Below are 26623 nucleotides of genomic sequence, written 5' to 3'. Positions count from 1 at the left end.
GAAATTGTTGCATGTTGCGTTTATATTTTTATTCAGTGTATACGCTTTGTGCTAGTGCACATTAAGTGCATGTGAAAAACCACAGATTGTATTACCAATGGTATAACTGTGTGTGCATAAGTATACATACTCTAATACAATTGTATTGGATACTTCAGAGGAGACTTCAGTTACAAAAAATTGTCAAGTTGATCAAATACTGTGAGAGAAAGTACAATGCTTTTTTATTTTGTCCTTAAAAAAAAAAAAAAGGCCCCTAAACAGCACTAGCTTTGCTCTTGCCCTTGGAGTGCCCACATGGACTGGTTTTAACATCAGTTTTCCTGCCAGGCGAGCCCTGGGACACACCACAGCTTGACTGTTTGACAGAGGGAGACGTTTGGACATTATTATTGTTGCTGTTCTGATTTCCACTCAGCGATTCCATTAGGGAGCGGAATGTCCCGAACGGGCGCTTCACCGTCTCGGACCCTGTAGGAGTCCTACCTCCGGCTCCTTCTTTACTGTGGGCACCCTTGGGCGGCTCACTCTCTGGTGGTCCCGTCTTGTGAACCACCTGCTCATCAAAGGTCACCCTCAGTTTCAGGTTCTGGGAGGTCTTCCTTCGAGAGGTAGGCGATTTGAGTGCACTTTTGGGGCTCGTCGTGATCTTTTGTCCATTGTTGTAGTCGGGGAAATCTCCACCGGCCTCCGGTTTCCCGTCAGCGTCAAGCTCGCTTTTGTCCGATGTGGGCGAGGGGTATCCATCCATGGACTTGGAGGTGCTGAGGGCGAAAGCTGACTTGTGCTCGGTGGTCGAGGTGTGCTTCTTCATGCCCAGATGCAGGCTGCCGACAGGCTCCTCGCTCTCTGCGATGGGCAGGTGGCTGGGTCTCTCTAGGCGCACCCCTGGGGGGGGGCCATGTTTGGCCTCTTCAGGGGGGTAGGTGTCCGAGTCGGACTCGCTGAGAGAGCGCTGCATGATCTGCTTGAGTCTGGCCAGCTTCAGCTCCCGTCTTTCCACCACCCCCATCCTGCGCAGGGGCCCAGGGTTGGACCCGTTCAGACTAGGAGGCCCCGCTCTGGAGCCCTCCTGGAACTCCAGGGACAGCTTCTCCTTGGTGCACACCTTGTCTGAGATGTCTTTACCCAGCAGTTGGCGCAGGACGGTGTCTGAGTCGACGCTCCTCTGCCTCAGGATCCAGTGGCCATCCCCGGGGGTCCCCTCTGCGGTCAGGGTCATCTCAGGCCACGCCTCCACAGACGGAACATGGGAGCTGATCATCAAAAAGACAGAAATGACTGATTTGGGTATATTTAATTTACATGTACGTGCTTGTAATCAATGTGTAGACGGTGAATGGTGTACAGTATAGTACAGTATGTGGTGGAAGATCAGACCTGGGTGATCGTGGCAAAGTTCCCTCTGCTTTTGAGGGATCCAGGTGTAGCTGAACTTGATTCTGTAGAGCATTCGTCTTTGTTGCTTGTCTGAAAATTTTTGGAACAATATATAATGATAACACTGACATGCAGGCAAGGTAAATTAACCAGCTATGGAAATCTTAATTTATAAAACATCGATTCAGTAAAATGAACCTCCTGAAAATCCTCAGTGCATCTCCATTTCCAAAACGTATAGAGGTTTGCATGCTAAAAATGTACATTTTCTGAAATGCTGCGGTTATTACACCTTTTTAAAGAAATTATTATTTATTTTTATCCACATTGGTGTAAAGACTAGGTTTATGTGCATCCCAAATGGCGCCCTATTCCCCATGTAGTGCACTACTTCTGACCAGAGACGAAGTGCACTGATAGCCAGAGGTGAGACCAAGACACTGTTATTCGAGTCACAAGTGTTGTAACAATGGTACATACGTCTTCATCAGACTTATTGATTATTAATAATATTTCATCACTATTAATAATACACATCACTACATGGAACAATAATTTTCTCTCGTGCAACGTACTGACTCCAAAGTGTGGCGCACAGTCCACGTAGCCTAGAATGCACACTGAGGTGGACGCAACTAGAATGACAGAGACATAGGACACAGATACACGGAACTCCGACATAAACAAGGAAATATGAACAAAGGAAACGATACATTGAATTAAAAAAACAGAACTTCCACCACATGAGTCTCACAAATCCTCATGTGAACAATAAACCTCGCGCCGCCTCAGAGTGTAAGAAATGGTCAATTAAAATGTATCGCATCAAACAGCAAAGTCCAAGTGTTGCAATAAACAGTACGGGCATGGAATGATGAAATGCTACCAATTATTGTCAGATTAGATGAAACTTAGATTTACCATGTATGCATTTAAAACATGTGAAAGCAACAGCAACCATTTTGACAAGAAAACAAAGCTCTACACTGGCGAGAATTGCGCCACAGTAATAACAAATTTTAACATCAAATTCCAAATGCAAGATTCATAAGTAAACTATAAATTTCAAGCACTTTCGACATACCAAAAGACCAGTAAGCCTATGCTATTAATTGTTCCTTGATGCCCCATTGCTGGTGAACTTTCATTTACATTTTAATTACTGAACAGATGCACTTATCCAGAGCGACTTACAGGAGCAATTTGGGTTAAGTGCCTTGCTCAAGGGCAGACAGATTTTTCATCTAGTCAGCTCGAGGACTCAAACCAACAACCTTTCTGTTACTGGCCCAACGTTCTTAACCACTAGCCTTGCCTGCAGTTAATATTCTTGATCACCAATTTTTGGGGGAGCTGCATATTTATTTATTATGTCAATCCTCTCTCACTACCATTTCATGTTTGCGCTGCACCTGTACAGCAAATCATCAATCTGTTCGCTAGCTCACCCGACCTGTGTTGAGGGTGTGAGGGTCGAGTGTGCATTTCACTAGCCAATCTGTTGCCTTTTTTGCTAAGGCGATGCTGTGGCTACTGTCTCTGGCTGCACGGAGAGTGATCCACGGAGACTCTGTGCCACAATGAGTGACAAAATGTTACAAAACCTGGCCGGATAATTTCAAGTCATCAGTCTCAAATCTTGAGAGTCCACATCAAGTATTACGTTCTTTTCTTTTCTATTAAGTTGAGTCTCAAGTCATCAAATTTGAGACTCGAGTCCAAGTCATGTGACTCAAATCCAGAACTCTGCTAATAGTACTATATAGGGAACAGAAGTAATTTCAGACAACACAAGTAATCTGAGGTGAGTTAAAGACCGCATCCCGAATAACACCCTGCTCCCTATATAGGGAACTACTTCTGACCAGGACCCATAGGCCTCTGGTCAAAAGTAGTGCACTATGTATGCAATAGGATGCTTTTTGGGACAGATCAAAAGAGTCAGACAGGAACCTCCCACTCACTCGTTGAGCTGCTTGGTGAGCTTGACCACCTGGGAGGCCAGCGACATGCACGTCTCCACCACTACCAGGTAGCGGGCGCAGGTGGTGTGGCCCTGCCGCTCAGCGCTCTGGGAAGGCCTCTCGCCGCCCTGGTTCTGCACTGTGACGTTGGAGCCGTACTCCACCAGGGTCTGAGGAAAGAAAGACATGCTGCTTTGTCAGTTCATGTAGTAGGAGCTCCAAAACAAAGACCTATCGGCTGTTAGTAGTGTCTGAAATGGCATTGAAGCCTTACAAAAAGAATGAATAGATGTTCAAGAAAATGGTACAGAAAGCATTTTGTGCAAACGGATGGGCAAACATCCAAAAAGTAAATTTACAAATGTCCTTATCGTCCAGTATTCTTTCTCTAAAACAACTTAGTTTAACAACAAAACATGCAAATGAAATCTGTATTCTCTAACGTACATAGAAGTGCAGAAACAAAGTAAAACAGTGTTTTCAATATTTCCTAGGCCCAGCTTGTCTCTCTGAAACATAGTTAATGTGGTCACCGACCATACTTTTGATACGTCTGGCTTGCTGAATCAACAGCAGGACACTAATCATGAGTAGTATATCCAGCCCGCATCCTCATTCTACTTTGTAAAAGCACAGTCTAAAGTCCAGATCCTCTCTTTTACAGACAAGGGCACAATAGAATGAGGAGGCGGGCCGGATATATTACTCCTGATTTGTTTCCTACTGTTGATTCAGCAAGCCAGGAGCAACCAGACGCTGCACTTGACACATTTACGAAATTGCTTATTCCAGTTACTAATAAGCATGCACCCAGTAATATAATGACTGTAAAAACTGTTAGATCCTCTTGGACCAAAGAGGAACTTAAAAATGGTATGGTTGAGAGGGATGAGGCAAAAGTATGGCAAATAAGTCTGGTTGGCAAATGTACTTCAAATGAAGAAATCATGTGACTAAAGTAAATAAAAATGATATAAAAAATGATAGTAAAAAGCTTTGGGGCACCTTAAATGAAAAAAAAAAAAAAAAAACTACTCGGCGCCCTCATTCATTGAATCAGATGGCTTATTCATCACAAAGCCCACTGATATTGCCAACTACTTTAATTACTTTTTCCATTGGCAAGATAAGCAAACTTGGGGATGACATACCAGCAACAAATGCTGACCACTACACATCCGAGTATATCGGACCAAATTATGAAAGACAAGAATAGTATTTAAGAATTCCGTAAAGTCAGTGTGGAAGAGGTGAAAAAAGTATTGTTGTCTATCAACAATGACAAGCCACCGGTGTCTGACAATCTGGATGGAAAATTACTGAGGATCATAGCAGACGATATTATCACTCCTATTTGCCATATCTTTAATTTAGCCTATGCTACCCTCCAGACCCTTGACTTCTTGGCGCTGACGGAAACATGGATTACCACAGAAAACACTGCTACTCCTACTGCTCTCTCCTCGTCTGACCACGTGTTCTCGCATACCCCGAGAGCATCTGGTCAGCGGGGTGGTGGGACTGGAATCCTCATCTCTCCCAAGTGGACATTCTCTCTTTCTCCCCTGACCCATCTGTCTATCTCCTCCTTTGAATTCCATGCTGTCACAGTCTCTAGCCCATTCAAGCATAAAATCCTTATCATTTATCGCCCTCCAGGTTCCCTTGGAGAGTTCATCAATGAGCTTGACGCCTTGATAAGTTCCTTTGCTGAGGATGGCTCACCCCTCACAATTCTGGGTGACTAACCTCCCTACGTCTACCTTTGACTCATTTCTCTCTGCCTCCTTCTTTCCACTCCTCTCCTCTTTTGGCCTCACCCTATCACCGCCCCCCTACTCACAAGGCAGGCAATACGCTTGACCTCATCTTTACTAGATACTGTTTTTCTACTAATGTCACTGCAACTCCCCTCCAAGTCTCCGACCACTACCTTGAATCCTTTTCCCTCTCGCTCTCCTCCAACACTACTCACTCTGCCCCTACTCAGATGGTATTGCGCCGTCGCAACCTTCGCTCTCTCTCCTGCTACTCTCTCCTCTTCCATCCTATCATCTCTTCCCTCTGCTCAATCCTTCTCCAACCAATCTCCTGATTCTGCCTCCTCAACCCTCCTCTCCTCCCTTTCTGCATCCTTTGACTCTCTATGTCCCCTATCCTCCCGGCCGGCTCGGTCCTCCCCTCCTGCTCCGTGGCTTGACGACTCATTGCGAGCTCACAGAACAGGGCTCCGGGCAGCCGAGCGGAAATGGAGGAAAACTAGCCTCCCTGCAGACCTGGCATCTTTTCACTCCCTCCTCTCCACATTTTCTTCCTCTGTTTCTGCTGCTAAAGCCATTTTCTACCACTCTAAATTCCAAGCATCTGCCTCTAACCCTAGGAAGCTCTTTGCTACCTTCTCCTCCCTCCTGAATCCTCCTCCCCCTCCCCCCCTCCCTCTCTGCGGATGACTTTGTCAACCATTTTGAAAAGAAGGTTGACGACATCCGATCCTCGTTTGTTAAGTCAAACGACACCGCTGGTCCTGCTCACATTGCCCTACCCTATGCTTTGACCTATTTCTCCCCTCTCTCTCCAGATGAAATCTTGCGACTTGTGACGGCCGGCCGCCCAACAACCTGCCCGCTTGACCCTATCCCCTCCTCTCTTCTCCAGACCATTTCCGGAGACCTTCTCCCTTACCTCACCTATCAACTCATCCTTGACCGCTGGCTACGTCCATTCTGTCTTCAAGAGCGAGAGTTGCACCCCTTCTCAAAAAACCTACACTCGATCCCTCCGATGTCAACAACTACAGACCAGTATCCCTTCTTTCTTTCCTCTCCAAAACTCTTGAGCGTGCCGTCCTTGGCCAGCTCTCTTGCTATCTCTCTCAGAATGACCTTCTTGATCCAAATCAGTCAGGTTTCAAGACAGGTCATTCAACTGAGACTGCTCTTCTCTGTGTCACGGAGGCTCTCCGCACTGCTAAAGCTAACTCTCTCTCCTCAGGTCTAGAAGGATGAGAACAATCTGCTGCCTTTGATACTGTGAACCATCAGATCCTCCTCTGCACCCTCTCCGAGTTGGGCATCTCCGGCGCGGCTCACTCTTGGATTGCGTCCTACCTGACAGATCGCTCCTACCAGGTGGCGTGGCGAGAATCCGTCTGCGCACCATGTGCTCTCACCACTGGTGTCCCTCAGGGTTCTAGGCCCTCTCCTATTCTCGCTATACACCAAGTCACTTGGCTCTGTCATATCCTCACATGGTCTCTCCTATCATTGCTACGCAGACGACACACAATTAATCTTCTCTTTTCCCCCTTCTGATAACCAGGTGGCGAATCGCATCTCTGCATGTCTGGCAAACATATCAGTGTGGATGACGGATCACCACCTCAAGCTGAACCTCGGCAAGACGGAGCTGCGCTTCCTCCCGGGTAAGGACTGCCCGTTCCATGATCTCGCCATTACGGTTGACAACTCCATTGTGTCCTCCTCCCAGAGTGCTAAGAGCCTTGGCGTGACCCTGGACAACACCCTGTCGTTCTCCGCTAACATCAAGGCGGTGACCCGATCCTGTAGGTTCATGCTCTACAACATTCGCAGAGTACGACCCTGCCTCACACAGGAAGCGGCGCAGGTCCTAATCAAGGCACTTGTCTTGGATTACTGCAACTCGCTGTTGGCGGGGCTCCCTGCCTGTGCCATTAAACCCCTACAACTCATCCAGAACGCCGCAGCCCGTCTGGTGTTCAACCTTCCCAAGTTCTCTCACGTCACCCCGCTCCTCCGCACACTCCACTGGCTTCCAGTTGAAGCTCGCATCTGCTACAAGACCATGGTGCTTGCCTACGGAGCTGTGAGGGGAACGGCACCTCCGTACCTTCAGGCTCTGATCAGTCCCTACACCCAAAGAAGGGCACTGCGTTCATCCACCTCTGGCCTGCTCGCCTCCCTACCTCTGCGGAAGCACAGTTCCCGCTCAGCCCAGTTAAAACGGTTCGCTGCTCTGGCACCCCAATGGTGGAACAAGCTCCCTCACGACGCCAGGACAGCGGAGTCAATCACCACGTTCCGGAGACACCTGAAACCCCACCTCTTTAAGGAATACCTGGGATAGGATAAAGTAATCCTTCTACCCCCCCCCAAAAAAGATATAGATGTACTATTGTAAAGTGGTTGTTCCACTGGATATCATAAGGTGAATGCACCAATTTGTAAGTCGCTCTGGATAAGAGCGTCTGCTAAATGACGTAAATGTAAATGTAATTTAAGCCTACTAGAAAATGTGTTCCCTCAGGCCTGGAGGGAAGCTAAAGTCATTCCGCTACCCAAGAATAATAAAAGCCCCCTTTACTGGCTCAAATAGCTGACCAATCAGCCTGTTACCAACCCTTAGTAAACTTCTGGAAAAAATGGTGTTTGACCAGATACAATGCTATTTCACAGTACACAAATTGACAGACTTTCAGCACACTTATAGGGAAGGATACTCAACAAGCACAGCACTTACACAAAAGACTGATGATTGGCTGAGAGAAATTGATGATAAAATGATTGTGGGTGCTGTCTTGTTAGAGGTGTTGACATGTTCTTTACATTATCGATCATTCTGCTGCTGGAAAAACTTATGTGTTATTGCTTTACACCCCCTGCTACAATGTGGATAAAGAGTTACTTGACTAACAGAACACAGAGGGTGTTCTTTAATAGAAGCCTCAAAAATAATCCAGGTAGAATCAGGAATTCCCCAGGGTAGCTGTTTAGGCCCCTTGCTTTTTTCAATCTTTAATAACGACATAACGGCAGTCACAAAATGTTATCAGCCGGTGAATGTCAAGCAAATAACTTCCGGTGTCACAGTAATTGACCATTAATTAACATAAATATATTTGGCATCTCCTGGCCTATGCCCTCCCAGGCCCACCAATGGCTGCGCTACCCTGCCCAGTCATGTGAAATCCATATTTGTTACTCAGTAAAATCTTTGAAATTGTTGCACGTTGCGTTTATATTTTTGTTCAGTATGTACAGCGGGGAGAACAAGTATTTGATACACTGCCAATTTTGCAGGTTTTCCTACTTACAAAGCATGTAGAGGTCTGTAATTTTTTATCATAGGTACACTTCAACTGTGAGAGACGGAATCTAAAACAAAAATCCGGAAAATCACATTGTATGATTTTTAAGTAATTAATTAGCATTTTATTGCATGACATAAGTATTTGATCACCTACCAACCAGTATGAATTTCGGCTCTCACAGACCTGTTAGTTTTTCTTTAAGAAGCCCTCTGGTTCTCCACTCATTACCTGTATTATCTGCACCTGTTTGAACTCGTTACCTGTACAAAAGACACCTGTCCACACACTCAATCAAACAGACTCCAACCTCTCCACAATGGCCAAGACCAGAGAGCTGTGTAAGGACATCAGGGATAAAATTGTAGACCTGCACAAGGCTGGGATGGGCTACAGGACAATAGGCAAGCAGCTTGGTGAGAAGGCAACAACTGTTGGCGCAATTATTAGAAAATGGAAGTTCAAGATGACGGTCAATCACCCTCGGTCTGGGGCTCCATGCAATATCTCACCTCGTGGGGCATCAATGATCATGAGGAAGGTGAGGGATCAGCACAGAACTACACGACAGGACCTGGTCAATGACCTGAAGAGAGCTGGGACCACAGTCTCAAAGAAAACCATTAGTAACACACAACGCCGTCGTGGATTAAAATCCTGCAGCGCACGCAAGGTCCCCCTGCTCAAGCCAGCATGTCCAGGCCCGTCTGAAGTTTGCCAATAACCATCTGGATGATCCAGAGCAGGAATGGGAGAAGGTCATGTGGTCTGATGAGACAAAAATAGAACTTTATGGTCTAAACTCCACTCGCCGTGTTTGGAGGAAGAAGAAGGATGAGTACAACCCCAAGAACACCATCCCAACCGTGAAGCATGGAGGTGGAAACATCATTCTTTGAAGCATGGAGGCGGAAACATCATTCTTTGGGGATGCTTTTCTGCAAAGGGGACAGGACGACTGCACCGTATTGAGGGGAGGATGGATGGAGCCATGTATCGCAAGATCTTGGCCAACAACCTCCTTCCCTCAGTAAGAGCATTGAAGATGGGTCGTGGCTGGGTCTTCCAGCATGACAACGACCTGAAACACACAGCCAGGGCAACTAAGGAGTGGCTCCGTAAGAAGCATCTCAAGGTCCTGGAGTGGCCTAGCCAGTCTCCAGACCTGAAACCAATAGAAAATCTTTGGAGGGAGCTGAAAGTCCGTATTGCCCAGCGACAGCCCCGAAACCTGAAGGATCTGGAGAAGGTCTATATGGAGGAGTGGGCCAAAATCCCTGCTGCAGTGTGTGCAAACCTGGTCAAGAACTACAGGAAACGTATGATCTCTGTAATTGCAAACAAAGGTTTCTGTACCAAATATTAAGTTCTGCTTTTCTGATGTATCAAATACTTATGTCATGCAATAAAATGCAAATCAATTACTTAAAAATCATACAATGTGATTTTCAGGATTTTTGTTTTAGATTCCGTCTCTCACAGTTGAAGTGTACATATGATAAAAACTACAGACCTCTACATGCTTTGTAAGTAGGAAAACCTGCAAAATCGGTAGTGTATCAAATACTTGTTCTCCCCACTGTATATATATATTTTTTTTGGGGGGGGGGGGGGGGGGGGAGAGCTAAAGAATCGATATCTTCAAAAATAACATTTTTGAAGCACACGGCAAACAGTTGAGTGTGAAAAACCCAGCATTTCAGTTCTTGACATAAACCGGTGCGCCTAGCACCTACTACCATACCTTGTTCGAAGGCACCATGCTTTACCAACAGCCACAGAGGACCACATACCTGAATGCAAGTGAGATGGCCGTACTGAGCAGCTACATGCACTGCACTGTTTCCGTACTGGTCCACTTCGTCCAGAGAAATGGCTTGCTCTTGCATGAATTGGAGCAGCCATAGCAGAACCTTTTCCTAAAAGAGAGATCATGAACATCCAAAAGGACAAAATATATACAAAAAAAGATTAAAGAAAATGGGATTCAAAAGTCATACAATACAATATTAAGTGTGGATAGATATTGCGGTGACAGAAATGCTGCAGTGGTGACCACACTGCAATATACTGTATATATTTCCACACATAAAAGATGCACTACGCAGAAATCGCTCTGCCATTTCCTGGTTGCTAAAATTCTAATAGTTAACTTAATAGCCTAATTTCAGTGTATATTTTACAAAACAAGCAAGTATAGTGTAGAGAATCATTGTCTCATCTAAACAGCTGTGAAATAACTTTTCCATCACCAAAAATATTGTATTTTCAGCTGGTGTACAAAACCTGAAAGTAAAAGACTCAAAAACTAAACTTAAGCACACAAAGCATTGAAATAGTGCACATAGAACAGATCTACCACTTCTTAGACTTGCTTTCAATAAGAATGGCAGATCTATAACCCACATTTCTATGTGAATTGGTCAGGTTGCCCAAAAAGTTAGATATATAATATACACAATACTGTAATATCTCTTATGTGTATTTGTTTTGTTTTTACTGTATCTATGTTGTATATACTGTATGTAGATTACGTGTACCGTAATTTCCGGACTATTAAGCGCACCTGAATATAAGCCGCACCCACTGAATAAAAAAAATATATATATTTTGAACATAAATAAGCCGCACATGTCTATAAGCCGCAGGTGCCTACCGGTACATTGAAACAAATGAACTTTACACAGGCTTTAACGAAACACGGCTTGTAACAAAAAATAAAAAATTAGCAGTAAGCTTTAGTTGTCTTTTTGCACTGAGTCAATTCCTCACGCTGCTGTTTCCAATGTCTTATCATCGACTCATTAAGACCAAGCTCCCGTGCAGCAGCTCTATTTCCTTTTCCAACAGCTAGATCAATCGCCTTCAACTTGAAAGCTGCATCATATGCATTTCTCCGTGTCTTTGCCATGATGAGGGTGACAAAATTACTACCGTAATCAGAATGATGGGAAGTTTGAGAGCGCTCGATTTAATCTAAACAGTAAACTAAAAGGTTGTTTGACCTTAACCCGTTCGGCAATTTCATTGGTCTAATGAAAGCTTCATGCTGCCAAAAAACTGAGCACGTCACAGAATGTGTTTTTTTGGAGAAAAGAAAATTGAAAGCGGGAAAAATCCATATATTAGCCGCGTCATTGTTGCGGCTTATAGTCCGGAATTTACGGTAGGTTCTTGTGTCTCAATTCGGACTGTATTTTCGGTTCCTGGTACATGTAAATGTGCTTGTCGAATAAAAGTGACTGTTTATGATTTCCCCAATGATAGGGTTATAAAACAGTGTGCGTCTCCCTCACCTGTCCATAGCGGGCTGCGTAGTGGATGAGACTGGGGTGCTCTCGGCTACAGCTCAGCTCGGCGATGGCCTCTGTCTCACTCACCATCCAGCGCACACACTCCAAATGGCCGTTCTGCACGCACACAAACACATGCAAACACGCACAAGTTATTCTGTAGATCAGTTTGATATAGACACTGTCCTGATGCTCTTTTATTGAAGACAAGGAATGAAAGAGGGTAAATGCGAAAAATACAGATATGTATCCGAAACCCAGACTTGCACAGCCGGAGACATGGTGTCATCTTTCCCCACAGGAATATCAAGGTCTTAACTAACAACCAACTTTAGTAGGTCTTCGTTCCAAATGGCACCCTTTTCACTATATAGCGCAGTACTTTAGACCAGGGCCCATAGGGTGCCATTTAGAATGAAACCTAGACGTCTGCCTTGATTGACATGTTAGGTGGACATGATTGGACATGGTTGATTCGCCATGTCCACAAGTTAGGTTTTCTAGAGGCCCTGACCCAATCTCTAACCCCTCACTCACCTTCACCCCGAGCCCAGCAGGTGTAAGCTGGTGGTTGTTGCGCTCGTTGAGGCAGTCCTCTCCCATGAGGGAGGTGAGGTGCTGCAGGCAGTCAGCGTGGCCCTGGGACGCAGAGATGTGGAGCAGGTTGTTCCCCTCCTCGTCCTGGATCAGCTCCAGGTTATCAGCCGCCAGGTGAGGCTGTGGACAGAGAACACCAGGAAAAACACTCAGTGAGTTGCTGATACAAAATGGTATTGTTCATATAGCCTACAACTATATTATGGCTTTTCCCCATACTGTTGACTTACCAACAGAGAAATCTGCCCCTCTCGGATGATATTGATGATGTTCTGGGATTTCTTGGTCTCGTCATCACACTCTCCGTGCAGTCTTGTACCGTTCCAGGTCTTACTGCTGTCCTGCCTAGACCCAGCACAGCCCTGGAGGGGGAACATCATAGCCTGGCTGCTCCCAGGGGTGTCAGCCCCTGTCTTGTGTGCCTGTGTCTCTGGGTAGGCCCTGTTGGCTAAAAGTTTATCCATGTCTGAGGCAGAGGAACAGCTAAGTGATCCTGGTGTGGAGTGGTCATAGCCCCCAGTGGGTGGCCGGTGATTGTCCGGGTCCAGAGATTTCAACTTCCTCATATCAGACCACTTGACGGGCGAAAGCATACAGTACTGGGTGACACTTGCAAGGCTCTCAGGGTGGGTAAGTGTTGAGGTCTTAATGCCGTGGCACCTGTCACTGGCGTTGCCACCGCCGCCCACCGTCCTTTTGTCATGGGGAACTCTGGGAAGAGTAGAGACATGTTGGCTGGATTTAATGTAAGGCACGTCCAGTATCTCATCCATGTCCAGGTCGTAGTGCTCCAGCTCCCCAAAAAGAGCTCCTCCGGTACCCATGCTCTTGGCTTTAAATCCCTGGCCTTCGCAGGCTGCAGGTGTTTTGTCTGAGGCTTCTTCTTTGCTGCTGCCTTCCCCATTGTGAGCCTGAGCCTCGTTGTCACTCTCGTTGTCAGAGGTCTCCGGTTGATGTTTGAGTGGCGAGACCCTCTTCACAGGTCGGAATTTGCTGTGGACGTCGGCGATGCCGGTCGGCTTGATTCCACCGCCACTATGTGACGACACACCACGGCTCCAGTTGATGGCTGGGGCTAAAGATGGTAAAATAAAACAAAAACGTTTCTATCTGCCATTTAGGCTACCTGTAGTGCTACAAAATAATAAGGCATTCATTTTTTTGAATACATTTACAATAATAGCCTACGGGCCACACCTTGTCTTTCTTCTCCCTGACCATCGTTTCTTCTGGACAGCTCTGGAATGTTCTTCAAGGATGTCACAGAATACTTTTACAGGGAAGAGACCATCAACATGTATGTTTATAAGCGCTTATTACATTGAAATATTAATTTAGCCAACTGTAGCCTAGAAAGTACTTCATACAGAGGTGGTTTCCCCAGACGACACAGATTAAGACTGGTCCTGGACTAAAAAGCAAACTCAATGGAGATTAGGTTTAATCTGTGTCCAGGAAACTGCCCCATAGACTATATTACATCCCCTGGCATAGCCAGATGGTGTGTAACTATTTCTTGTAGAACAACCTGAGTTTTGGACTTTTACTCACCACTGAATCATCAGTGAAGTCAATCTCATCCAAATCCAAGTACTCAGGAGCATCCATCTTCAGTCAGCATTATTCTTGACACCCTAGTGAGAAGCAACCTGTTTGATAAAGCCTGATATTAGCATTCCACATTCATTTACAGCCTAAGTAAAGACAACTTTGTGATTTATAGATCTGGACTGTGTCTTAAATAGCACCCTATTCCATATTGAGTGCACTACTTTTGACCAGGGCCCATAAGGTACTATATAGGCAATAGGATGCCATTTGGGACACACAATTGACTATAGGCCACTTCCTGCAAATCTGTGATGACCAAGTTTCTATGACCTGGAGTGGCTGAACTGTCTCGATCCAAAAGTCACCCAACAAAGCTGATCAACGTCTACAGGCTAAATCCTTTAGGTGACTCACTTAGAATGTTCAACGTAATGTGATTAGCTGTGCAGTGTTTAGGGTTGACCCCATTTAGTTGACTGGTCGATTGATTGGTCGATAGGCTGTTGGGCGACAGATTTCTTTAGTCAAGCAGTCGCAACTTTGATTACTTTTTCATGGTGCACAAGACACCCGTCTGATTCGCACCTGTCTCAATGGACTAATCCATTGCGGAGGCCACGGGGATGGCAGAGCCCATCACTATAAGACATGTGATACTGAAATTGTATATGGTTGTATTATGTAAAAATAATGGTGCTACACGAATAAATCAAATATTATTTTGGATACGGTTGCTGTCCGCAGTTCTGAAACATAATCTTCAGTGTCCCGTAGAATTGACACCTTTCTCTTTGTTGCTATATGCATAATAGCAAAGTTAACCAGCATATTGGGATTGAGAACAATGCAGCGGAGGCAGAAGCAGCAGAGACGAGGAAACAGCCCTTCCTTAGCCTAATTGTCTAAGAAAATTGAGAGAATAAACCCTGAATTAATTAGGCCTATAATCAATAGCCTAACTGTTATATGTGCCTGGCTTTATAAATCATCCATATACAGTATCAGTCAAAATTGGTCATACCCACTGTTTATTTAGACTATTTTCTACATTGTAGAATAATAGTGAAGACATCCAAACTTTGAGCTGTTCTCTTTATTATTTGAGCTGTTCTTGCCATAATATGGACAAATCTTCTGTATACCACCCCTACCTTGACACAACACAACTGATTGGCTCAAACGCGTTAAGAAGGAAAGAAATTCCACAAATGATCTTTTAACAAGGCACACCTGTTAATTGAAATGCATTCCTCATGAAGCTGGTTGAGAGAATACCAAGAGTGTGCAAAGCTGTCAAAGGCAAAGGGTGGCTACTTTGAAGAATCGCAAATATATTTTGATTTGTTTAACACTTTCAGTTACTACATGATTCCATACGTGTTATTTCATAGTTTATATCTTCACTATTATTCTACAATGTAGAAAATAGTAAAAATAATGAAAAACACTTGAATGAGTAGGTGTCCAAACTTTTGACTGGTACGGTATATCTACAGAAATAAGACAGATCTTGCTTCTGTTGCCTGTTTGAGTGTTTGTTTAATAGCCTACTGATTCCGTGAGCACCAAGCCTCATGCAAATGGCAAAATGTTGGATAAAGCAATTCCCCAGATTCAGCTGTTTTAATCTGTGCTATGCTGTAATAAAGGCTTTACAATTTTTGTTAGAACAGACTGGTATTACTTACAAATTGATTTAGTGTTGTTTACACTGTTGCAAACAGGCAGAAAAAAATATTGTAATGGACACAGCTCTTGCTCATATACCCTCCTTTTTCTTGATCTACTTCTTATTGTTATTATGATCATTATAATAGCCATGTGTAACCACCATCGAGCTGTAAGATTAAGAGCGCATCCTGTTTAGTCTTACTTAGGCCTATAGCTCAATATATAGGCTACGATATCAATCAATCATTTATTTGTTCATGCCATCAAACGGTATAGGATACAAACATGCTTTGAAATGCAATGAAGCATTTTAGTTTTAAAATTAAATAAAAGGGTGCCTTGAATAATTAGCCTAAACAAATAAATAAACCGCAATTCACGAATGCATGCAACTGTTTTTAGTCTGCTGAAATAAAGGCTTTATATATTTATTTTTCCCTCATTAGAACAGACTCTGGTACACTTATTTATTTAGTGTTGTTTACACTTTCTTAATGGTCAGAAAAAGTAATAATATTGTAATCTAACAGCAGCTGTTTGGCACACATAATACTCACGCAACGGGTGCTCCTATACCCTCCTTTTTCTTGATCTCCAGTAGTTTCCACAACTAAGTCAAATGTCTTCCACAGATCTGACTTCCCCTTTCCCTCCTCAGCAACCATTAAACATTCACCTGTTTCGAGTTTATTTTTCACTTCGTCATCATCCATGTTGCTGTCACGTGTTGAGGTTATAACCAATTTATTGATGTGATCATGAAAGGCTATAGGTCAGGTCCTATTGGTGACATACATGCGATGCTTACATGTTTCACGCAAAGAGAGCAAGGGTTGAGGGAATAATCTACATTGTAGAATAATCCCAAAACAAATTAGGGATTACGGTAACAGAACTTTTCAGTCACAAACAAGTAAGAAACTAAATGGCTGAAATGATGTTGCAGCTTCAGCACGGACAGAGGAAATAAACACTTGCTGTGCTGTGGTGCCTTTTCGCTGCAGTAGGGAGGAGAGCAAGACAATGTGAGCCAGTCACACAGGCACTCGCTGTCTTTTTTTTTTAACAGCGTAACCACCGAGCTCTTTGTTTCATTTGTGTGTCTTAATTAATCAAATTAATGCGTAAAGCATTAGACAAGCTCAGTGCATATGTTGTTGATTTTATAGACACAAATAAGGTGCATCTGTCTAGATATGGAAAAATACGTTTAAACATTTAGACCAATCGATTGGTCGAAAGAAGAGGACGACTCTCGGTCAACCAAGATTTTTTTTAGTTGAGGCCAGCCCTAGCAGTGTTACAGAAAATTATTGCCTTGAATCTTGAAAACAATGGTGCCTGAATCCACACACTGGATTCAGGCAGCCTCAATGACTTAGGCTACACTTGTCACAAAATGGCATCCCATTCCCTATTTTGTGCGATACCATGTGGGCCCTGGTCAAAGGAAGTGCACTACATAGGGTCTGGAATAGGGTGCCACTTGGGATGCAGATATTGAGAGAAGAATGAAAACCAGCATTTCCTGTGGAAACTGTATGGCTGCCAATATTGTGTCAGGAACTGCATAATCTGAGAATGTAGGTCTAGGATTACAGTTCATTGGCTGTCGGGAAATCTATAAATAATAGGCTGCCTTTTCATTCATTACAAGATTAGCCTATTAGCTAAATTAATATAAATGAAAATATAGGCTAGATCATGTGCAAACTGAAAAGCTTTCTAAAGTCAGTAGCTAGTTAAAGCTACAATTCAATTAACTGGACATGATTTGGAAAGGCACACACCTGTCTATATAAGGCTCCACAGTTGACAGTGCATGTCAGAGCAAAAACCAAACCATGAAGTTGAAGGAATTGTCCATAGAGCTCCAAGACAGGATTATGTCGAGGCACAGATCTGGGGAAGGGTACCAAAAAAATGTCTGCAACATTGAAGGTCCCCAAGAACACCGTAGCCTCCATCATTCTTAAATGGAAGAAGTTTGGAACCCCCAAGACTCTTCCTAGAGCTGTCCGCCCGGCCAAACTGAACAATCGAGGGAGAAGGGCCTTGGTCAGGGAGGTAACCAAGAACCCCATGGTGACTCTGACAGAGCTCCAGCGTTCCTCTATGGAGAAACTTCCAGAAGGTCAACCATCTCTGCAGCACTCCACCAATCATGCCTTTATCGTAGAGTGGCCAGATAGAAGCCACTCTTCAGTAAAAGGCACGACAGCCCGCTACGAGTTTGCCAAAAGGCACCTAAAGGAATCTCAGACCATGAGAAACAAGATTCTCTGGTCTGATAAATGAAACCAAGATTGAACTCTATGGCCTGAATGCCAAGAGACACGTCTGGAGGAAACCTGGCACCATCCCTACGGTGAAGCATGGTGGTGGCAGCATCATGCTGTGGGGATGTTTCTCAGCGGCAGGGACTGGGAGACTAGTCAGGATCAGGGGAAAGATGAACAGAGCAAACTACAGAGAGATCCTTGATGAAAACCTGCTCCGGTGCGCTCAGGACCTCAGACTGGGGCGAAGGTTCACCTTCCAACAGGACAAAGACCTTAAGCACAAAGCCAAGACAATGCAGGAGTGGCTTTGGGACAAGTCTCTGAATGTCCTTGAGTGGCCCAGCCAGAGCCCGGACTTGAACCCAATCGAACATCTCTGGAGAGACCTGAGAATAGCTGTGCAGCGACGCATCCCATCCAACCTGACAGAGCTGGAGAGGATCTGCAGAGAAGAATGGGAGAAACTCCCCAAATACAGGTGTGCCAAGCTTGTAGAGTCATACCCAAGAAGACTTGAGGCTGTAATCGCTGCCAAAGGTGTTTCAACAAAGTACTGCGTAAAGGGCCTGAATACTTATACAAATGTGATATTTCCGTTTTTTTTTTATATAAATGTGTAAATATTTCTAAAAAAATGTTTCTGTTTTGTCATTACGGGGTATTGTTTGTAGATTGATGAAGGAAAAACATCTATTTAATCCATTTTAGATAATTTGGAGAGAGAAAAATCCAGGGGACTGAATACTTTCTGAATGCACTACATATCAAGCATTACAAATATTACTGAATATGAACCCCAGATTGAATGTAAGTATAAAAAGTGCAATTATGTTTTCGTTTCCTTAAACCTAGCTAATTATTGTTGCTAATTGGGTTATGGGCTACAAGCCTCTGCCGAGTCCCCAACAATCGGATGTTCCGGTTTTCAGGGGAAATGAAAAGCAAGCTTCTGCTTTTGGACATCAACAAGGTGACACATCTTAAGTCCTCCTCATTTACTGGTTCGGTTGAACAGTGCAGAAGAAAACCTCCCCTGACAGTTTTTTTTCTACTAGTCAAGACCTGTATGAAGGAGATCTAGATTCAGGCATTAAATTTATGCCTGCTACTTTAGGTTAATGGGCTACAAATCAAACGTTGTCACATGCGCTGAATACAACAAGTGTAGACCTTACCGTGAAATGCTTACTTACAAGCCCTTAACCAACAGTGCAGATCAAGAAGAGGAGTTAAGAAAATATTTACCAAGTAGACTAAAATAAAAAGTAATAATAAAAAAGTAACAATAAGAATAACTAATGAGGTTTTATACAGGGGGCACCGGTATCGAGTCAGTGTGCGGGATACAGGTTAGTTGTCACGCTCGTCGTACTGATTAGACCAAGGCGCAGCGGGAATGTGTGAACTCATCTTCTTTTATTGAAGGAACGTGAACACAAAACAAAATAACAAACAACGACGACAGTCCTGTCACGCTAAACGCTAAACATGGAACAACTACCCACAAAAACCCATGAAAAAAACCACCCCTACTAAATAGGACCTTCAATTAGAGGCAACAAGGAACAGCTGCCTCCAATTGAAGGCCAACCCAATAAACTAAACATAGAAATAGAAAAACTAGAACGAACATAGAAATATACTAACATAGAACATTAACCAAAAAAACGAAACACATAAAACAAACACTCCCTGCCACGCTCTGACCAAACTACAATAACAAACAACCCCTTTTACTGGTCAGGACGTGACATTAGTTGAGGTAATTTGTACATGTAGGTGGGGGTGAAGTGACTACGCATTGACAATGAACAATGAGTAGCAGCAGTGTACAAAAGGGAGGGGGGGGGGTCAATGTAAATTGTCCAGTGATGATTTTATTAATTGTTCAGCAGTCTTATGGCTTGGGGGTAGAAGCTGTTGAGGAGCCTCTTTGTCCTAGACTTGGCACTCCTGTACCACTTGCCGTGCGGTAGCAAAGAAAACAGTCTATGACTTGAGTGACTGGAGTCCATGAGAATTTTATGGGCTTACCCCTGACACCGCCTATTATATAGGTCCTGGATGGCAGGAAGCTTGGCCCCAGTGATGTACTGGGCCGTTCGCACTAGAGGTTGACCGATTATGATTTTTCAACGCCGATACCGATTATTGGAGGACCAAAAACCGTCGATACCGATTAACCTCTCTGGGCTAGCGTCCCACCTACTCAACAGCCAGTTGAATCCCGTGGCGCGTTATTCAAATACCTTAGAAATGCTATTACTTCAATTTCTCAAACATATGACTATTTTACAGCATTTTAAAGACAAGACTCTCGTTAATCTAACCACACTGTCGATTTCAAAAAGGCTTTACAACGAAAGCAAAACATTAGATTATGTCAGCAGAGTACCCAGCCAGAAATAATCAGACACCCATTTTTCAAGCTAGCATATGTCACATAAACCCAAACCACAGCTAAATGCAGCACTAACCTTTGATGATCTTCATTAGATGACAATCTTAGGACATTATGTTATACAATACATGCATGTTTTGTTCAATCAAGTTCATATTTATATCAAAAAATAGCTTTTTACATTAGCAGGTGACTAGCATTCCCACCAAACACTTCCGGTGAATTTACTAAATTACTCACGATAAACGTTCACAAAAAACATAACAATTATTTTAAGAATTATAGATACAGAACTCCTCTATGCACTCGATATGTCCGATTTTAAAATAGCTTTTCGGTGAAATCACATTTTGCAATATTCTAAGTAGATAGCCCGGCATCACAGGGCTAGCTATTTAGACACCCAGCAAGTTTAGCACTCACCAAAGTCAGATTTACTATAAGAAAAATGTTATTACCTTTGCTGTCTTCGTCAGAATGCACTCCCAGGACTTCTACTTCAATAACAAATGTTGGTTTGGTCCCAAATAATCCATAGTTATGTTCAAACAGCGGCGTTTTGTTCGTGCGTTCAAGACACTATCCGAAAGGGTAAATAAGGGTTACGAGCACGACGCATTTCGTGACAAAAAAATTCTAAATATTCCATTACCGTACTTCGAAGCATGTCAACCGCTGTTTAAAATCCATTTTTATGCCATTTTTCTCGTAAAAAAAGCGATAATATTCCGACCGGGAAATCGTTTTTTATTACAAAGAGAGTGAAAGTAAAAGCATGCTATCCCCTCATGCACGAGCCTCAGTCTGATGGCCCTCTGATAGAGCACTTGCCAAACGCGCTAGTGTGTTTCAGCCTGGGCCTTGAATTACGTCATTCAGCTTTTTCCCGGGTTCTGAGAGCCTATGGGAGCCGTAGGAAGTGTCACGTCATGCCAGAGACCCCTGTTTTTGTTAGAGATGATCAAGGAGGGCAAGAAATGGTCAGACAGGCCACTTCCTGTAAGGAATCTTCTCAGGTTTTGGCCTGCCAAATGAGTTCTGTTATACTCACAGACACCATTCAAACAGTTTTAGAAACTTTAGGGTGTTTTCTATCCAAAGCCAATAATTATATGCATATTCTAGTTACTGGGCAGGAGTAGTAACCAGATTAAATCGGGTATGTTTTTTATCCGGCCGTGCAAATACTGCCCCCTAGCCCCAACAGGTTAATCGGCCAATTTTTTTAATTTATTTATTTGTAACAATGACAATTACAACAATACTGAATGAACACTTATTTTAACTTAATATAATACATAAATACTATCAATTTAGCCTCAAATAAATAATGAAACATGTTCAATTTGGTTTAATATTAGACATCACGCACCAGCTGTTATTGACAAATAGACCCCCCTCCCCACCCCTCGTCTTACCAGAAGTAGCTTCTTCTCTGTTCTGCCGGTGCATGGAAAATCCTGATAGCTCTATATTGTCCGTATCTTCTTTCAGCCACGCCTCGGTGAAACATAAGATGTTACAGTTTTTAATGTCCCGTTGGTAGGATAATCTTAATCGTCGGTCATCAATTTTATTATCCAATGACTGCACGTTAGCAAGAAGAACGGATGGCAGTGGAAGTTTACTTGCTCGACTACGGATCTTCAGAAGGATGCCCGATCCGCGACCCCTTTCCTGTGTCTTTTCTTCACTCAAAAGGCGGGGATCTGGGCCTGTTCCAGTGAAATCAGGATATCCTTCTCATCGGACTCGTTAAAGGAAAAAGTTTCTTCCAGTCCGCGGTGAGTAATTGCTGTTCTGATGTCGAGAAGTTATTTTTTTCGGTCATAAGAGATGGTAGCAGCAACATTATGTACACAATAAGTAAAAAAATAAGTTACACAAAACGCAAAAAAACGAACAAAATCGCACAACTGGTTGGGAGAATGCAAAACATCAGCCATGTTCTTCGGCGCCATCTTAAAACAAGATAATAGCCTGGCCAGCCGCTAATAGCCTTGGAAGCCGCTAATGGGCGCTATGGATCTCCACTATCTATAGCGCACACTAGCGGCTGTCCAGGCTACTACGCTAGCTAGGCTAAGTCTGGTCGTCACTAGTTACCACAGCCATAAACCCTGTCTATTTCAAAAATGTTGCTTCATAAAATCTGATCTTAAACCTGACCTTAACCACACTGTTAACTGTATGCCTAACCCTAACTTTAAATAAAGACCAAAAATCATATGTTTCTTTTTATGAATTTTTACAATATAGACAATTTTGATTTTGTGGCTGTGGTAATTAGTAATAACCGCCAAGTCCCGTTCCCTAGCTGGAATAGCCTAAAACATGCCACTTCAATACAGCTATGACCGAAAGTGACTTTTTCGTAACAGGTTAGGAGAATGTACGTAGCAGGTTAGGAGAATTAGGCTGAGTTCAAGTAAAGGGTCACGCTTACTACAGGCTCTATGCAGACGGAAGATACAGAGTGTTGCAATGTCGTTTTTTGTTACAAAATATATGCTCCGGCATTCAACATACTCTTACTACCTGAAAATTGAGACACGCCATATCATTCCTTCCGCAGCTGAGGGGGCAGTGTTGTCGCTTGGTTCCTTGATCTGATCTATAGGCTAGTCATCAAAGTAGCCTATTTTACATTACTAACCAAATATAATCTCAGCGACTGTTCAAACAGTAAACCAAACAATAAGAATCCACCCAAAAAGGTGATTATAGGCTATTGTGAAATGGTAGAACCTACTGTAGACAACTACCTAGCCATGTGCTTTTTTACTCTGTGACCAAAACATGATAACGTTCTATTTTTAGCTGATATATATGAATGAATACACAAGCAGTAAATCAAACTGGAATAATATTTTAGGTTAGCCTTGGAAGGCTTGATGTGCCTTCCCAGTAATACACTTGTGTCCCCAGTGGGGCATCATATTCCTCCTTAACTAGCTTTAAACGGGGCGAAGGCAGAGAGAAACTGGGAAAATATGCATACTTTCTTTATGAAACACCATTTTCACCACCATGCTAGAGTGGCTAATGTCTAGGAATGCTACCTTCTGATGTTGTGCCTTACGTTCAGCCTTGGGTAGACAACAGACTGCAACCTGATTTGCTCAAAGCGATACACAATATCTGGGATTATCATTTCTAAGCATTAGCCACTAGCATGGGGGGTGGAAAATGGTTTTTCATAAAGTAGGGATGCACGATATAATTGGTGAGCATATCGAAATCGGACGATATTAGCTAAAAATGCCAACATCGGCCCGATGTCTAGTTTAACGCTGATTTGCAAAACCGATGTCAAAGCTGACGTACCTACGTAAGTAGATGACGTAATGACGCCACGAAAAATACAGCGCTACACAAAACAAAACGCAGAAAAACATACGCACACTTCCAACAACTAAACAAGTTCAAGTTGAGCAGTCATTTGAAAGAGTAAGAAAAATTCTGAGAGACAACTCAAAGGCGAAATCCATTAACGCCAAGATAATGGAATTCGTTATGCTACTTGCTAAGGTGTCACGACTGAAATTTGGACCAGCGTTGTCAGCCCCATGAGCATGCTGAGTCTGACAGCACAGTGGGTCGACGCGGATTTCGTACTGAGGAAAGCCGTATTGCATGCTCAAGAATATGCTGGTTCTCATATCACTGCTGCCATTTCAATGGCATTTGAGAACATGTTTGAAACATGAACAAACTCCTAGCGCCATTCGAACAACTGACTCGAGAAATAAGCTAATCAACAGCGTCTGCAGCAGACGTGACACCCTCTCATGGCATTGAAACACCTGCTCAACAATACTGCCTACACAGACGTGGGGTTAAAACTTACAAAAGTACCCGAGGCTGTGAACAAGCGATTCGGTGGTATTCTCTCTGAGCCTCTTTACGGTGTCGCCACCATGCTCGATGCTAGGTACAAGGACCGCTACTTTGATGCAGACAAGAAACGGGGTTTACGTGAAATGTTACATACACAGCTGGACAAGATGGAAACGGACAGTGACAGTGCGCACCGAGGAAGAGAGGCCACGGACAGACAGAGCTGAAACTTCACTGCTTGACATGTATGATGAAATCCTGGTTGAGAATGAAACGACTGAACAACGAAACAGTACAGCAAGTAAGTGAAATAAATACATTTTGATTATGTTTTACTGGTGATGGGGACATACGTAAATGCCAACAATATAACTTTTTGGTCAGTGTGTGTTAATAAAAATGTTAATATTGGTTATCGGTATCGGGTATTTTTGGCAAGGAAAATATCGGATATCGGTATCGGCCAAAAATGTCATACCGGTGCATCCCTAAATAAAAACATTACATGCATAATTGCATTTGCGGTCACTTTTGAGAATGGTGTTTTCCCACAAATGGAACATTTGCGCTTATAGCCTACTGCCATGTGCGCATTGCTGAGCTTATGTGAAGAAATAGCCTAATATAGTTTATCAACATTTTAAGCTAAACATTCTGATCTGTTGTGTCAGCCACATTGCGTAATTCATGTTTTTTGATGCTAGTGGTTGTATTAATTGAAGATCTATCGCATCCCACGACTATCCCAGACTATGTTTGGAATATTTCTCTCACACAGAATAGGTCAACTTTTGTACTATGGGGGATATAGATTGACATGGGCTAGGGCTTTTGTTGTTCGTTAGGCCTACTCATCTTGTTGGCTGACGAAAAGTAAATGTGGACAGTTCTTCCAATATCTTCAATATGCACCTCGGAATTGGATAAGGACGCCCGCAGTTGCATCCCCGATGTGTCTGTCTTCACTTGTAGCCTGTGAGAAAGATCCGATCACCTGATGGAGAGCCATGTTAGTGAGGTGCTGCCGAGCACGCAGCACTCAGGGAGAAGGGCACAACGGCCACTGGCTGCAAAAGGCATGGATTCTTTCAGGGTGCATTACAGCCACACAAAGGGGATGCCGCTATGAAATTCTAGGCATCATCAAGTGTTTGTCAAATTGTGAATGAGTGACTGATGAAGTGTGTACAGCCTGCGCAAAAAACAAAGCAGAGCTCATGCCTTTCAAGCAAGTTTTTTCAAATCATCATTAGAGTCGCATCATGCAGCCTTACAATGTATTAAACATCAAAACATATAGCCCAACATTTGTAGAACAACTAAAGTTACATTAATAACTCTAAATTAAGCACACAGCAACACCCATTTCTTTGTTAACCGCTCAACACAGAATAGCTGCATGTGCGCACTCCATCAAATCGTTTGGAGAAAATATCCTTTCTATTTTACTCAGCTTTGTTCAATTGTATCCTTCAATTGTATTCTAGAAAGCTCTGACGATAAGTAAAGCTTATTAAAGAGCAGTGATACTATCAAGAGCAGTATTCGGGTTTCTTCTTTTTTCTCATTCTTCATACTATAAAATAATGCCACGGAATTCTAAGCAAATCTTGTCTGCTAAATGAACTAGAGTAGCCCACAGCTATTTGGCAAAGCCAGATCAGGACCTAACATAAGGACAACTCAGAGTAAGCTATTCTGTTCTTCTGAAATAAACTACATTTCCTTCATATCATGCTTCTTTAGACCGGTCTAAAATAAATTACATTTTTTTGATTTTTTTTTTGGGGGGGGGGGGTTAGCTAGCTAGGACATGGTGTCGCCCTAGCCTCCTGGCAGTCATTGAGGAACAAATGGGGGCGCTCGATGAGCAGTGTTCATGAAGGAACCAATGGGATGCTCGACGGGGGGCATTCCTGAACATGCAGCAACGCCCCGAATTGCAGGCTGCAGTTGCACACTACCAAAAGGTGTCTCCTACTACAAAATCCCACTCCACCCACGTAGATCAACGGAGTGAAGCTTGTAATAAGCGAAAATATTTTCCGAACCTGCTAAGAAAATATCTTCGTGCGGAGTGGTGTGTTTTTAGGGAGTCCCTAGTTAGCTAGCTAGCTTGATGGCTGGCTGGTATTTGGAAAACAAATAGCTAGCTAACGTTAGTTACATCAAACGTTAAATGTCTAACTAGCAAGCTAATTAACATGCAGTATAGGCAGTGAAAATTGGACATGGGGAAAAAGGTCTGACTGCTAGCTAATTGAGCAAGTATCACCATTCTGTGGTATGACCATCGACCCCAGCATCTCAAGGCAAGCAGGTTAGCCTTTTAGCTAACGTTAGCTAGCGAGCAGTTGGAAACGAATCAGGTCATCAAAAAGAGGGATGCAGATACCTACACAAGTATTCAACAAACACAATCTCATATAGCTTAATATATAACATTATAAAAAATTCTTGTTTTCGTTTACAATACCTTTTAGCTCAGTTAGCTAATGCCCAGGTTTTGTCTTCGACTATTTTCTAGGCTCAGTTCCAGATTCCAGCTGTTTTTGAGGTCCCAGACTGGACCAGCGTCT

General features: G+C 43.4%; 1 protein-coding gene across 1 annotated transcript; it reads right to left on the bottom strand.

Moving 5' to 3' along the window:
• Positions 1-26623, bottom strand: sncaip (synuclein, alpha interacting protein). Its single transcript, XM_029722242.1, has 10 exons — positions 26521-26623; positions 13851-13948; positions 13497-13569; positions 12530-13374; positions 12240-12419; positions 11706-11819; positions 10203-10328; positions 3345-3514; positions 1381-1470; positions 1-1256 (listed from the first exon to the last, which is right to left on the bottom strand). The coding sequence occupies exons 2-10, from the start codon at positions 13905-13907 to the stop codon at positions 257-259; spliced, it is 2655 nt and encodes an 884-aa protein (XP_029578102.1). The 5' UTR covers positions 13908-13948; positions 26521-26623; the 3' UTR covers positions 1-256.

Source organism: Salmo trutta, chromosome 29 (genome assembly GCF_901001165.1).
Source record: "Salmo trutta chromosome 29, fSalTru1.1, whole genome shotgun sequence".
Classification (NCBI taxonomy): Eukaryota; Metazoa; Chordata; class Actinopteri; order Salmoniformes; family Salmonidae; genus Salmo; species Salmo trutta.
Note: the sequence above shows the minus strand (reverse complement) of the source record. Positions and strands in the feature narration are given on the sequence as shown.

Coding starts and splice junctions, on each gene's coding strand:
- sncaip (XM_029722242.1), bottom strand. CDS start 13,907: ATGGATGCTCCTGAGTACTTGGATTTGGATGAGATTGACTTCACTGAT. Junction 11,820..12,239: donor CTGCTGGGCTCGGGGTGAAG/GTGAGTGAGGGG, acceptor GTGTGCGTGCAG/AACGGCCATTTGGAGTGTGT. Junction 1,257..1,380: donor ACTTTGCCACGATCACCCAG/GTCTGATCTTCC, acceptor TTTGATGATCAG/CTCCCATGTTCCGTCTGTGG.